At 46.1% G+C, this 14,035-nt stretch overlaps 1 protein-coding gene across 1 annotated transcript in view; it reads right to left on the bottom strand.

The window, feature by feature from the left end:
- LOC140198092 (complement C4-A-like) overlaps positions 1 to 14,035 on the bottom strand; it is a 145,562-nt gene that overhangs the window by 124,456 nt on the left and 7,071 nt on the right. Inside the window, exons 4-7 of the mRNA XM_072258982.1 lie at positions 13,296 to 13,366; positions 13,078 to 13,163; positions 7,110 to 7,192; positions 4,289 to 4,376 (exon numbers count right to left, since the gene is read on the bottom strand). Of these exons, the coding sequence (XP_072115083.1) occupies positions 4,289 to 4,376; positions 7,110 to 7,192; positions 13,078 to 13,163; positions 13,296 to 13,366 (328 nt within the window). The remainder of the gene's footprint in view (positions 1 to 4,288; positions 4,377 to 7,109; positions 7,193 to 13,077; positions 13,164 to 13,295; positions 13,367 to 14,035) is intronic.

Below are 14,035 nucleotides of genomic sequence, written 5' to 3'. Positions count from 1 at the left end.
ACCGAGGATTTCATGTGGTCTGTACATACCAGCTGTGTGGTGAAAAAGGCACAACAGAGCCTTTTTCACCTCAGACAGTTGATGAAGTTTGGTGTGGCCCCCCATATCCTAAGAACTTTCTACAGGGCACAATTGAGAGCATTCTGACTGGCTGCATCACTGCCTGATATAGGAACTGTACCTCCCTTAATTGCACGATTCTGCAGATAATGGTGCGGACAGTCCAGCACATCTGTAGTTCTAAACTTCCCATGATTCAGGACATTTACAAGGACAGATGTGTAAGAAGGTCCCGAAGGATCATTGGGGACCCGAGTCACCCCAAGCATAATCTACTCCAGCTGCTACCATCTGGGAAATGGTACCACTGCATAAAAGCCAGGACCAACAGGCTCCGGGACAGCTTCTTCCACCAGGCCATCAGAATGATTAACTCATGCTGGTTTGAGTGTATTTCTATGTTACATTGACTGTTCTATTTATTATAAATTACTATGATTTCACATGGCACATTTAAACAGAGACGTAACATAAAGATTTTTACTCCTCGTGTATGTGAAGGATGTAAGAAATAAAGTCAATTCAATTCAATTCGTTTTTCTGCCATTTCTTTGTCCCCTATTATTACTTCTCCAGCATCACCTTCCAGTGGTCCCATATCCACTTTCATCTTTCTTTTACTCTTTGTTTTTTTTTTTGTTGACTTCTGTTGTTGTTTTTTATAAGCTTCCCAATCCTCTACATCCCCCCTAACTTTTGCTATATCATAGACCCCCTCTTTTGCTTTTATGCAGTCTTTGATTTCCTTTGTCAGCCACGGTTGCCTCATCCTCTCTTTAGAATACTTCTTCACCTTTCTTTCCTGCAATTTCTGAATCTCCCCCATAAACAACAGCCATTGCTGTTCTGCCATCATCCCTGCTAGTGTCCCCTTCCTCTCAACTTTGGCCAACTCCTCTCTCATGCCTCTGCAATTTCCTTTGCTCCAATGTAATACTGATACATTTGATTTGATCTGATCCTTCTCAAACTGTAGGGCAAATTCTTTCACATTATGATCATTGCTTCCTAAGGGTTCCTTTACCTTAAGCTTCCTAATAAAATCTGGGTCATTACATAACATCCATTCCAGAATTGCATTTCCCTAGTGGGCTCAACCACAAGCTGCTCTACAAAGCTATCTCACAGGCATTCTACAAATTCCCTCTGTTGGGATCCAGCACCAACTGAATTTTCCCAGTCTACAACATATTGAAACCCCCCTTGATTATAACAACATTGCCCTTTTATCTGCCTTTTCTATCTCCCATTGTAATCTGTAGCTCACATCCTGGCTACTGTTTAGAGGGCTACATATGACTTCCATCAGGGTCTTTTTACCCTTGCAGTTTCTTAACTCTATCCACAAGGATTCTACGTCTTCTAATCCTATGTCACCTCATTCCAAGGAATTGATTTCATTTTTAACCAATAGAGCCACCCCCCACCCATCCTTTCAATACAATGTGTATCCTTGGATGTTAAGCTCCCAACCATGATCTTCTTTCAGCCATGAGTCGGAGATAAATGTCCACAACATCATACAATCTCTAACTACGCCACAAGATCATCTATCTTATTCCGTATAATGCATGCATACAAACATAATAACTCTAGTCCTGTATTCGTAACCCTTTTTGATTTCTGCCCACTGTTAAAATTGGAGTCATCCCACTGAATACAATTTTGCCCTATCATCCATCCTCACAGCCTCACTACACACTGCATCCAGTTGAATACCAAATGCCCCATCCTAACACTCCCGGTTCTCATTCCTCTGGCAAATTAGTTTAAACCCTCCCAACAGCTCCAACAAACCTGCCTGCAAGGATGTTGGCTCCCCTCGGATTCAGCAGTAAACCATCCCTTTTGTACGGGTCAAACCTTTTCCAGAAGAGATCCCAATGATCTATAAATCTGAAACTCTTCCCCCTGCACTAATTCCTCAGCCACACATTCATCTGCCAGGTCAATGGCACATGGCACAGGCAGCAATCTGTGAATACCATCCTGACAATCCTGCTTTTCAGCTTTCTACCTAACTCCTTATATTCTCACTTCAGGAACACCTTCCTTTTCCAACCTATGTCGTAGTATCAATCTATATTTTATCTACCACCACTTTCTGATGTTCTTCCTCCTCACTTTGAATGCCGTGCCTTAGCCCCCTGCTCTACTCGCTTTACACCTATGACTGTGTGGCCATATACAAATTTGCTGATGACACCACTGTTGTGGGCCAGATCAAAGGTGGTGATGAATCAGCATGTAGGAGAGAGATTGAGAATCTGTCTGAGTGATAATAACAGCAACAACCTCCAATAACAACCTCTCACTCAATGGCAGCAAGACCCAGGAACTGATTATAGACTTCAGGAGAGGCAAACCAAAGGATCAGATGTGGAGAGGGTTAGCAACTTTAAATTCTTAGGTGTTATTATTTCAGTGGACCTGTACTGGGCACAGCACACAAGTGCAATTGTAAAGAAACCACAGGAGTGCTCTATTTCTTCAGGAGTTTCCAGAGATTCAGCATGACATCTAAAGCGGAACAAAGTTAAGATGGCGCTAAACGGCGATGGCTTTGCTTACACCTTTGGAAACAGCTCTATTTCCACCTTCAATATCTTTATTTTTTTCCTTTCAGGGTTCTATTGAAGACCCTGACCTGGAGCTACGCGCTGATTTTGGTTCTTTGCAGGAATGGGACCCGTTCTCGGGGTTTCAGGATTGGCCGTTGTTCGGCACGCCAAGGATTGGGCCTGAGAGTCCAGCTCGGATTCAGAAGCCTAAGATCTCGGGGCTCTGGAGACGGGCAGATCAAGGGTCGGTGTCACAGCAAGAGACCCGTGCGTTGTCGGGGGAGTCAGAAAATCTACCGCTGTGTGCCTGAAGACCCGGGATCCCTCAGATCTTCAGACACAGAGCTTGAGAAAAGCGACATACAGACTTTTAACATCACAAACCAGTGAGTTGTTTGTTATGTCTGCCCACTCGCTGGGAAAAACAGAGACACCTCCTTCTCCCTTATTAGGGAGAGAGCCTGTGGTATGTCGAATGTCGGGTGAAATGCAAAGTCTTTGGAGTAACTACAAGTCTGTGTCTTTGCTATTGCTTTGCTCACGCTTGAGTGCCCAGTGGCAGTGCCAATGCTTTTTTTTGCCGGTGGGGAGAGGGATATTGTTGCTTACTGCCGCTTCCATGCAGGGGGGTGGAGCTGGGCCGGCTTTGGGGTTCTTATGTTTAACTGTCATCCATCTTTTGGGGCACTTCTCTGCTTTTGGGACGTTTGTGAAGATGAAATGTTTCAGGATGTATATTGTATAAATTTCTCTGACATTAAATTGGACCTTTGGACCTTTGAACTTTAACAGACTGGTGTGTAGCGGAGAGTATATTGACTGGCTGTTTTACAGTCTGCAATGGAAACACCATGACTTTGAATGGAAAATCCTACAAAAACTAGTGGATTTGGCCCAGTACATTACGAGTAAAGCCTCTCGACCATAGGAAAGGAAATAGGAAAGCAGCACCCATCATCAGGGATCCCCACCACCCAGGTCAGGCTCTCTTCTCACTGCTGCCATCAGGTAGAAGGTACAAGAGCCTCAGGACTCACATCACCAGGTTCAAGAACAGTTACCACCCCTCAACCACCAGGCTCTTGAACAAAAAGGGATAACTACATTCAACTTCACTTGTCCCATCACTGAAATGTTCCCACAACCAACGGTCTCACTTTCAATGACTCCTTATCTCATCATCTCCTGTTCTCGTTATTTATTGCCTTATATTTGCATTTCCACAGTTTGTTGTCTTCTGTACTCTAGATGAAATTTCATTGATCCTAATATAGTTAATATTCTATAGATTTGCTGAGTATAACCACAAGAAAATGAACCACAGGATGTGTGGATGGTGGCATATGTACTTTGTTAATAAAATTTACTTTGAACTTTGTACTTATTATTGAGGGGAATGGCCACAAGGGTGGTCTGCACTGGCTGCCTGTTACCTCTCCCTCTCCTGACAGTCACCCAGATACCTGCCCTCTGCAACTCCCTATCCATCGCCACCTCATTTTCCAATATGAGCTGAAGGTCATCCAGCTGCAGCTCCAGTTCCTTAACGCAGTCTCTAAGGAGCTGCAGTTGGATGCACTTCTTGCAGATGTAGTTATCAGGGAGACTGGAGATCCCATATCTCACAGAAAGAACATACACCACCTCTGAACCCATTTCACACTTACTTTGCCGTGATTCTGAATTCAAATCTCTCCCTTGTCACAAGATAGAACATTTCATTCGCCTGGACCTTGACATCGAACCTGGGGAGAACTACAAGAGAAACATGGTTACATTTCAACCAATAAATGGCATGCAAGAAAATCATCTGCTATGCATGCAAAGCCTATTGTCATCACTATCGTCACCTCAGTACTGATCAACAAGCTTCAAAACCTGGGCCTCTGTACCTCCCTTTGCAACTGGATCTTCATCCTCCATATCAGGAGATTACAGTCAACACAGATCAGGAACCACATCTCCTCCTTGCTGACAATCAACACAGGGGCACCTAAAGAATGCGTGCTTAGCATGCTGCACTACTCTGTCTACACTCGTGACTGTATGGCAAGGCATAGTGCAAACACCATCACCGATGACACAACTATTATTGGCAGAGTCTCTGGTGGTGACGAGGAAGCATATGGGAATAAGGCGGATTGGCCGGATGAGTGCCGTCGCAACATTTATCATCTTATCTTCCATACACTGATATAACAGTACAAAATAGTCCCTTATCTTGCTGTCTGTTTGATTTTGGCCTCCGCAAATATTTGCCAGTGTTGCAAACTTACTTACATACTGGTCATCTAACCCCAACCCTACATTTGTGTCACTCACAAGTACAGAAGGATTTTTTATTACTGTTTCTGTAACAAATTTGTTTTAGGGTTGTTAGCCCTGAACTCAACCCCTGTACCTGGAGGACCAGGGGTTCACTCTTATTCTGACTTCTATCCTTTGACCTGTATGGCATGAGTGACCCTACCAAGAGACAAAGCATAAAGCCCTGACTCCAGACAACATCGCTCTCCGGGTCATTGAGGCACGCAAGCCCCCAAACACTACGACAAGGTCGTGGTCCTCCTGGAGGCCAGAGTAGCAAAGGATTCGTCTTATCATTATTGGTTCCGTCCATCTTGGTTAGAGTTGAAGAAATTGCCAAACAACTGTAGTACTTTGCTTAGAATCACCTTGATCAGACTTGGGAAGGGAAAAGGAAGAGGAAGAGCAGCACAGTGGTGCAGTGGGTAGAGCAGTTGCCTCACGGCTCCAGAGATCCAGGTTCGATCCCAGCTCCCGGCACTGTCGATGTGTGGGGTTTACACATTCTCCACGTGACTGTGTGGATTTCCCTGGGTGCTCCGGTATCCTCCCACAGCATAAAAAAGGTGTGACAGACTGGTAATGTAATGCTGTCAGAGTTACAGAGAGATACAGCATGAAAACAGGCCCTTCAGACCATCAAGTCCAGGCTGAACATCAATCCACCCACTTACATGTCTTCCATCTTTATTCTCCCCACATTGACTCCCCCACCCAACCGCCAAATTCCATCGCTCACCAATGTACGGGGGTGAATTTAGAGCAATAATTAACCTACCAACCCACATGTCTTTGAGAGGTGGGGAAGAAATTGGAGCAAGTGGGGGAAACCCACACAGTCACAAGGAGAGCATGCAAACTGCAAGCACAGACATCACCGGAGGGTGGGATCAAAACCAGGTATCCAGAGCCAGGAGGCAGCGGCTCCAGCTGCTACACCACAGACTTTTCCTTCTTTCCACAACAAAGATGTGGAAGGTCCCTTCACTAGAAAGAACCGGAGGTCTAGGGTGGCCCTCCCCTTCAGACTTCCTCAAGAGACCAAAGAGATTCGGCATGCCCCGATTAACCCTAGGCAGCTCTTACAGATGCACCATAGAAAGCATCGTTCCTGGGTGCATGACAACTGCTCTGCCCATCACCACAAGAAACTGCAGAGTTGTGTGCTCGGCTCAGCACATCACAGAAACCAACTTCTCCTCCATGGGTCCTGCCCACAACTCTTGCCGCCTCAGCAAAACAGCCACCACAACGAAGGACCCCACCCACCCCGGTCATTCTCATTTCTTCCATTTTCCACCAGGCAAAAGCCTGAAAGAACACACGAACAACCTCAAGAATGGCTCCTATCCTGCCGTTATAACACTATGAAATGTCTCTTAGTGTAATAAGGTGGAATCTTGAGCTCTCAGCCTTGCTCATCATAGTCCTTGTACCTTATTGTCCATCTTGCAATTTCTCAGGTACACATGTAGACCTGCTTACTAATGCAAATATCTAATCAGCCAATCATGTGGCAGCAACACAATGTATAAAAGCATGCAGACATGTTAAGAGCTTCGGCTGTTGTCCAGACCACACATCAGAATGGGCAAGAAAATTGATCATTGTGATTGTTGGTGCCAGATGAGGTGATTTGAGCATCTCAGAAACTGCTAATCTCCTGGGATTTTCAGGCATAACAATCTTTAGAGTTTAAAGGGAATGGCTTAGAAAAAAAAAAACATCCAGTTCTGTGAGTGGAAACACCTTGTTGGTGAGGGAGGTCAGATGAGAATAGCCAGACCAGTTTAAGCTGATAGGAAGGCGACAGTAGCTCAAATAACTACACACTACAATATTGGAACATCTCTGAATGCACAACATTCAGCTGGTTGGGCTCCAGTAGATGACCACAAACATACACTGAGTGAGCACTGTTTTAGGCAAAGGAGGTATCCAATAAAGTGGCCACTGAGTATATATTCTGCATAGGTGCATTGCTTTCCCTTTGTGTGACTTCAGTGCACTGATGTGCTAGAATGATCTGCATGAAGAGCAGGCAACAGAAAGGTTATTTCATTGCACCTCATTACTATGACAGTAATAAACAAGTTTGCTTCTCATGGCATTGAGAATGAACAATGTTTCACGCTGCTTATTGAGCGAGCACGAACTGGCAGAGTCACACCAAGCACTCACCAAATTCCTTCACTTCAAACTGTGCCGTCACTTTGGACATGGGTGCATCCGCAAACTGGGCCTCAATTCGCCATGTTCCTGGTCTTGAAAGGAAGCAGACAGAGGAACATTGAGCAGAGGAGCTTACCTGCTAGCAAAACCCCACTGGGACATTTGAGACATTGAGACAGACACTTAAATAGACAAGGAACAGAAGGGTACGGTTGCAGTGCTGGTAAATGGGATTAATATAGACGAGCAAAATGTTTGGCATGGATATGATGTGGCAAAGAGCTTTTAGCAGCAGAGCAGTTAGCATGTCATTTTACAACAGCAGCCATCGGGATTCGATTCCCAGCACTGCCTGGCAGGACTTTCTGCATTCTCCCAATGGCCATGCCGGCTTGCTGCAGTTCCTCCCACAATCCAAAGACGTGCGGTTATTTAGTGAGGTGTGGGCATGCTACGTTGGCACTGGAAGCCCGGCAACACTTGCTGGCTGCCCAGCACAATTCTCACTGACTCAAGGAGATTTGACGCAAAAAGTACACGTTTTTGTGACTCCTAACAGTGACTCCTTTGCCTGCATCTTCAGAAACAGCTCTCTTTCTATCTTTACTATCTCTGTTTTCCCCTTTCAGGGTTCTTTTGAAGACCCTGACCCGAAGCTACACACTAGCTTTGGTTCTTTGCGAAAATTGGACCCGCTCTTGGTGTCTCACGACTGGCCGTTATTCAATGTACCACGGGCGCGGCCTAGAAGATCACTGCGCCTTCAGGGTTTCGGGATTACGTGGCTCTGGACGCGGGCGGACTCGAGGTCGCTGCCTCCACAGGAACCTAGCATGTCGTGCGAGCACACGGAAGATTGAAAGCAGCAAGCTGGCTGCTGACTGTGTGCCCAGAGACCCGAGTTCTTTCGGCATAGAGCTCAGAAAAAGCGACGCCACAGACTTTCAACATCGCAAATCAGCGAGTTGTTTGTTATGTCTCCCATCTCGCTGTGAAACGGGGACACCTCTTTCTCCCTTATTAGGGAGAGAGAGAGGGAGAGAGAGAGCCTGTGGTATGTCAAATACTAGGTGAAAGAGTAGCCTTTGGGATACTGTTACTGATGCTTGGCTGCACGCTTGAGTGCTCAGTGGGGGGGTGCTGATGCTTTTTTGCTGGTGGGGGAAGGGGGATCGTTGCTTTGCTGCTGCTTACGTGTGAAAGAAGGGAGTTGCGGGGGCCTTTGGGGTTCTAACATTTCACCGTCATTCATTGTTTGGAGCAGTCCTCTGTTTTTCTGGATGCTTGTGAAGAAAAAGAATTTCAGGATGTATGTTGTATACATTTCTCCGACATTAAATGTACCTTTGAAACCTTTCACTGTATGTTTCGATGTACATTTGACAAATAAAGCCAATCCTTTAATCCTGTACTCTACAGTTTCATAACTGTGAGGAGGCACAGCTGACCGCCACACACCTAGATGCTGTACATCCAATGCTGTCTAAGTGGTGTTTGCAAGTTCTCCCTGGGGTTTCATGGCTCTCCTCCCACATCCCAAAGACGTGCCATTCTGTTGGTTAACTGGCAGTTGCAAACTGCCTATTGTGTGTGGCTAAGTGGGGGATGATAAGTTGTCGGAGATGGAATAACGAACAATAACGAGGAACTCAGCTGGTCAGGCAGCATCTGTGGGGTGGGGGGGGGGAGCCACTGTCGATGGTTTGGGTCAAGAACTGCATCAGGATCGGGCGGGAAGAAGGGAGATCGCAGTATGAAGAAGAGAGGGTGTGGTGAGACAGGAGCCCGAGGTGATTGGTGGACTGAGGAGGGCGGAGGGGTAAAAGGGGGGCCAGCAGATTGAGACAGGTAGTGGGGGTGGTGATGCCACGTCAGGAGACAGAGGCAGGTGGGTGATAGATGAGGCAGGTAGAGAAAAGATGGTGAATGTTGGAGATAGCAGGAATGCAAAGGGCTACCAGTGTTGTACTCAAAGAAGTGAACGAAGTGACAATGGGGTGTATGGCAGGTGGAACCAGAAAGATGAGGGTGGGAGCAGCAGGGGGGAGGAGGGAGGAGGAAGAGGATGAAATGTGAGGATAGAGGGTGGATAAAACCAGGAGAAGGAAAGAAAATTGGGGGCAGAGGGAACATCAACAATTGCTTCCTGAACTCCACACACAGGCTTTTTCCCCTCAGGTTGGTTAAGACTACAAGTAGAGGTCATGAATTCAGAGTGAAAGGTGAAAAATTTAAGGGAACATGAGGGCAAATCTGTTCACGAAGAGGGTGGAAAGAGCTGCCGACACAAGAATTGCATGCAAGCTCAATTTCAACATTTAAGAGAAGTTTGGATAGGTACATGGATGGTAGGGGTACGGAGGGCTATGTTCCGTGTGCAGATCCAAAAGACCATAAGACGTGGATGAGAATTAGGCCATTCAGCCCATCGAGTGCACTCTGCCATTTCATCATGGCTGGATCTGGATCCTATTCAACCCCATGTACCTGCCCTCTCACCAAATCCCTTGATGCCCTGACCAATCAGGAATCTATCAACTTCCACTTTAAATATATCCACGGACTTGGCCTCCACCGCAGTCCGTGGCAGAGCATTCCACAGATTCACCATTCTTTGGCTGAAAAAATTTCTCCTTACTTCTGTTCTAAAAGGTCACCCCTCAATTTTGAGGCTGTGCCCTCTTGTTCTAATACCCCCTCCAGGGAAAAAATCCTCTCTATGTCTACCATATCCAGTCCTTTCAACATTCAGTAGGTTCCAATCAGATCCCCACACATTATTCTAAATTCCAGTAGATACAGGCCCAAAGCTGCCAAACGTTCCTCATATGTTAACCCCTTCATTCTCAGAATCATCCTTGTGAACCTCCTCTGGATTCTCTCCAATGATAATACATTCTTTCTCAGATATGGGGCCCAAAACTGTTGACAATATTCTAAATGCGGCCTGACTAGTGTCTTATAAAGCCTCAGCATTATCTCCTTGCTTTTATATTCTAGACCCCTTAAAATAAATGCCAACATTGCATTTGTCTCCTTTACCACAGACTCAACCTGTAAATTAACCTACTGGGAGTCTTGCACCTCTAATGTTTGAATTTTCTCCCCATTTAGATAATGGTCTGCACTATTGTTCCTTTTACTAAAATGCATTATCATACACTTTCCAACATTGTATTCCACCTGCCACATTTTTACCCATTCTTTCAATTTGCCTAAGTCCTGCTGCAACCGCATTACCTCCTCAGCACTTCCTACCCTTCCACCTATGTTCATATCATCCGCAACCTTTGCCACAAAACCATCAATTCCACAATCTAAATCATTAACCAACAATGTGAAAAGTAGCGGTCTCAATACTGACCCCTGAGGAACACCACTAGTCACTGGCAGCCAACCAGAAAAGGCTTCCTTTATTCCCACTTGCTGCCTCCTGCCTGTCAGCCATTCCTCTATCCATGCCAGTATCTTTCCTGTAACACCATAGGATTTTATCTTGTTAAGCAGCTTCATGTGAGGCACCTTAGCAAATGCCTTCTGAAAATCTAAGTAAATTACGTCCACTACCTTTCTTTTGTCCAACCTGCTTGTTACTTCCTTGAAGAATTTTACAGATTTACCAAGCAACATTTCTCTTTGCAGAAACCATGCAGACTATGACTTAATTTATCAATAGTCTCCAAGTATCCTGAAACCTCGTCCTTAATAATGGACTCCAACACTTTCCCAACCACTGAGGTTATGCTGACTGGTCTAAACTTTCTTCTCTTTTGTCTTCCTCCATTCTTAAAGTGTGGAGTGATGTTCGTAATTTTCCTGTCCTCCAGGACCATGCCATAATCAAGTAATTCTTGAAAGATCATGACCAATGCATGTGTTATTTCTTCAGCAACTTCTGTCAGGACTCTGGGATGCAGTGCATCTGATCCAGGTGACTCATCCACCTTAAGACCTTCCAGTTTGCCTAGCAGTTTTTCCCTTGTAATAGCAATTCTCACCTCTGCTCCCTGACACTCACAGACCTCTGGCACACTGCTAGTGTCTTCCACAGTAAAGACTGAAGCAAAGTACTTAATAAGTTAATTTGTCATTTCTTTGCCCACATTACTACCTCACCAGCATCATTTTCCAGTGGTCCAGCATCAACTCTCACCTCCCTTTTACTCTTTAAATAACTGAAAAAAGCTTTTAGCATCCTGCTTTATATTATTGGCTGGTTTGCTCTCATATTCCATCTTTTACGTTCTTATAGCTTTTTAGTTGCCTTTTGTTGGATTTTAAGTTTCCCAATCATCCACCTTCCCACTCACTTTTGCTACCTCATATGCCCTTTCCTTGGCCTTTATGCAGTCCATAACTTCCCTTGTCATCCACAGTTGCCTACCCTTGCCATTTGTGAACTTCTTCTCCTGTGGGACATATCTATCCTGCACTTTGTGAACTATTCCCAGAAACTTCAGGCACCTCTGCTCTGCTGTCATCCCTGCCAGTATCGCCCTCCAATCCACCTGGGCAAGCTCCTCTCTCATGCCTCTGCAATTCCCTTTATTCCATCGCAATACTGACGCATGTGACTTATGCTTCTCCCTCTCAAATTGCAGTATGAATTCAATCATATTATGATCACTGCCTCCTAAGGGTTCCTTTATGTTACGCTGACTAATAAAATCTGGGTTATTATACAACACCCAATCTAAGATAGCCTTTCTCTAGTAGGCTGGAGCACAAGCTGCTCTGAAATGCCATCCTGCAGGCATCTGACAGGTCGATGTGAGTAGGCAGTTTAAATGGTTCAACATGGACAGGATGGGATGAAGGATCTATTTCTGTGCTGTGTTTCTCTGTGACTGTGATATGCAGAGATAGTGCTCTGCCTGCTCGTCCCTCTGGTATTTGTTATCCTTCGACTCTCAGTCGTGGACCGAGCCTTTGCTTTTCGGACAGGGGCAGCTTTCCCCATGGAGAACCTTGGTGCTTTGTTTTCCCCAGCTACAGGAAGAGGACATCGCAAGTAATATCCTCATTATACTGAGGGAGTGCAACACTATGAGAAGGGCAGTATGTGAAAGTGTCACACTGTGTGGGAGGGGTTGCTGAGGAAGTGCTGTACTCGAGGGGGGCAGTACTGAGAGAGTGCCAGATTGTGGAAGCAACAGTGCTGAGGGAGGTGTGGCACTGGGGGGGGGGGGGTCACACTGTGTGGGGACAGTACGAAGAGAGAGTGGGAGAGTCACACTGAGGGAGGGGCAGTACTAAGGGAGGGGCAGCACTGAAGGAGAGTCACACTGAGGGAGGGGCAGTACTGAGGGAGGGTCACACTGTGTGGGGACAGTGCTAAGGGAGAGTGGGACAGTCACACTGAGGGAGGGTCACACTGAGGGAGGGGCAGTACTTGGGGGGGTCACACTGTGTGGGGACAGTGCGAAGGGAGAGTGGGACAGTCACACTGAGGGAGGGGCCGCACTGAGGGGGTGTCACACTGTGTGGGGACAGTACGAAGGGAGAGTGGGAGAGTCACACTGAGGGAGGGGCAGCACTGAGGAGGGGTCACACTGTGTGGGGACAGTGCTAAGGGAGAGTGGGAGAGTCACACTGAGGGAGGGGCAGTACTGAGGGAGGGTCACACTGTGTGGGGACAGTGCTAAGAGAAAGTGGGACAGTCACACTGAGGGAGGGTCACACTGGGGGGGGTCACACTGTGTGGGGACAGTACGAAGGGAGAGTGGGAGAGTCACACTGAGGGAGGGGCAGTACTGAGGGGGGGTCACTGTGGGAGGGACAGTACTGAGGGAGTGTCACTATGGGAGGGGGCAGTAGTCAGGGGAAACCACATTGTAGGAGGGATGTTATTGAAGGAGTGTCACTGTAGGAGGGGTAGTGATGAGGGAGTGTCTCACTGTGGGAGGGGTGGCTGTGTCTATATGCTAAATACTGAATGCTTCATGCGGGCAGAGCTACAGCCGCTTTGGCTACTTACTCCTCGTTATCTGGGATTTTGGTCTGATACTGCTTCAGTTTGTTGGACATCCACTCGACGGTCCTCAGCTCCACGCCTCTAGAGTTCTGGAACAGCACCAATCCAGAAGTGTTAAAGGAGGTATGTTACTCCAGCCACAGAAAATAATTTCTCCAGATGCTCAAGCAAAGGAGGGTAAAATCGACCCCGGGCAGGGTCAAGATTAACAGGCTACTCACATAGATAGAGACCTTCAGCGATTCATTCACTGGTCTCATGTAGTGATCCAGAGTAAAAATCCGGTACTGCACTGCAAAGGATTACACACACCAGTCAGGAATCTTTTCTAATTACTCCCTACTTTTTAAAGTGTATCCTTCTCCTGTGGTATTAAACCTCAACCATTATTAGCTGTCAAAAACGTATCTGGATTAAAAACATTGAGGGATGCTAGCTGAAATAAAACCGATAATCAGGCACTCTTTGGATGGCTGATGTTCCGAATGCTTGGATGCTAATAAATGCATACACCAATGATACTTTTAATTTACTCTTATTTTAAATGTTGCACTGTCGGATGATAAATTTTCCATTGAACGAGTTGAGTTTATAGGGAGAGCAGAAATGGGGTCTCACTGGGTCTAAAGGGAGCACAGGAACCACTTGCACAGAATTAAGCATATGGAATGTTCATGTACTCATGTGGTTACACTCACAATATCCAATAAAAACACACTTACTATACAGATACACACAATGTTTATAGTGTGAGAGAGAGTGAGAGAGAACGTGTACCAGTGAGTGTGAGAGAGAGTGTGAAAGAGAGAGTGCGAGAGAGAAAGAGAAAGCATGAGAGAAAGAGAGAGCACGAGAAAGAGCGTGAGAGAGAGAGAGAGTGAGAGAGAGTGAGAGTGTCAGAGTGCGAGAGTGAGTGAGAGTGAGTGAGAGAGAGAGTGAATGAGAGAGAGAGTGAGAGAGA

Source organism: Mobula birostris, chromosome 5, assembly GCF_030028105.1.
Source record: "Mobula birostris isolate sMobBir1 chromosome 5, sMobBir1.hap1, whole genome shotgun sequence".
Classification (NCBI taxonomy): domain Eukaryota; kingdom Metazoa; phylum Chordata; class Chondrichthyes; order Myliobatiformes; family Myliobatidae; genus Mobula; species Mobula birostris.
The sequence above is the reverse complement of the archived record's forward strand: the minus strand, read 5'-3'. Positions and strand labels throughout refer to the sequence as shown.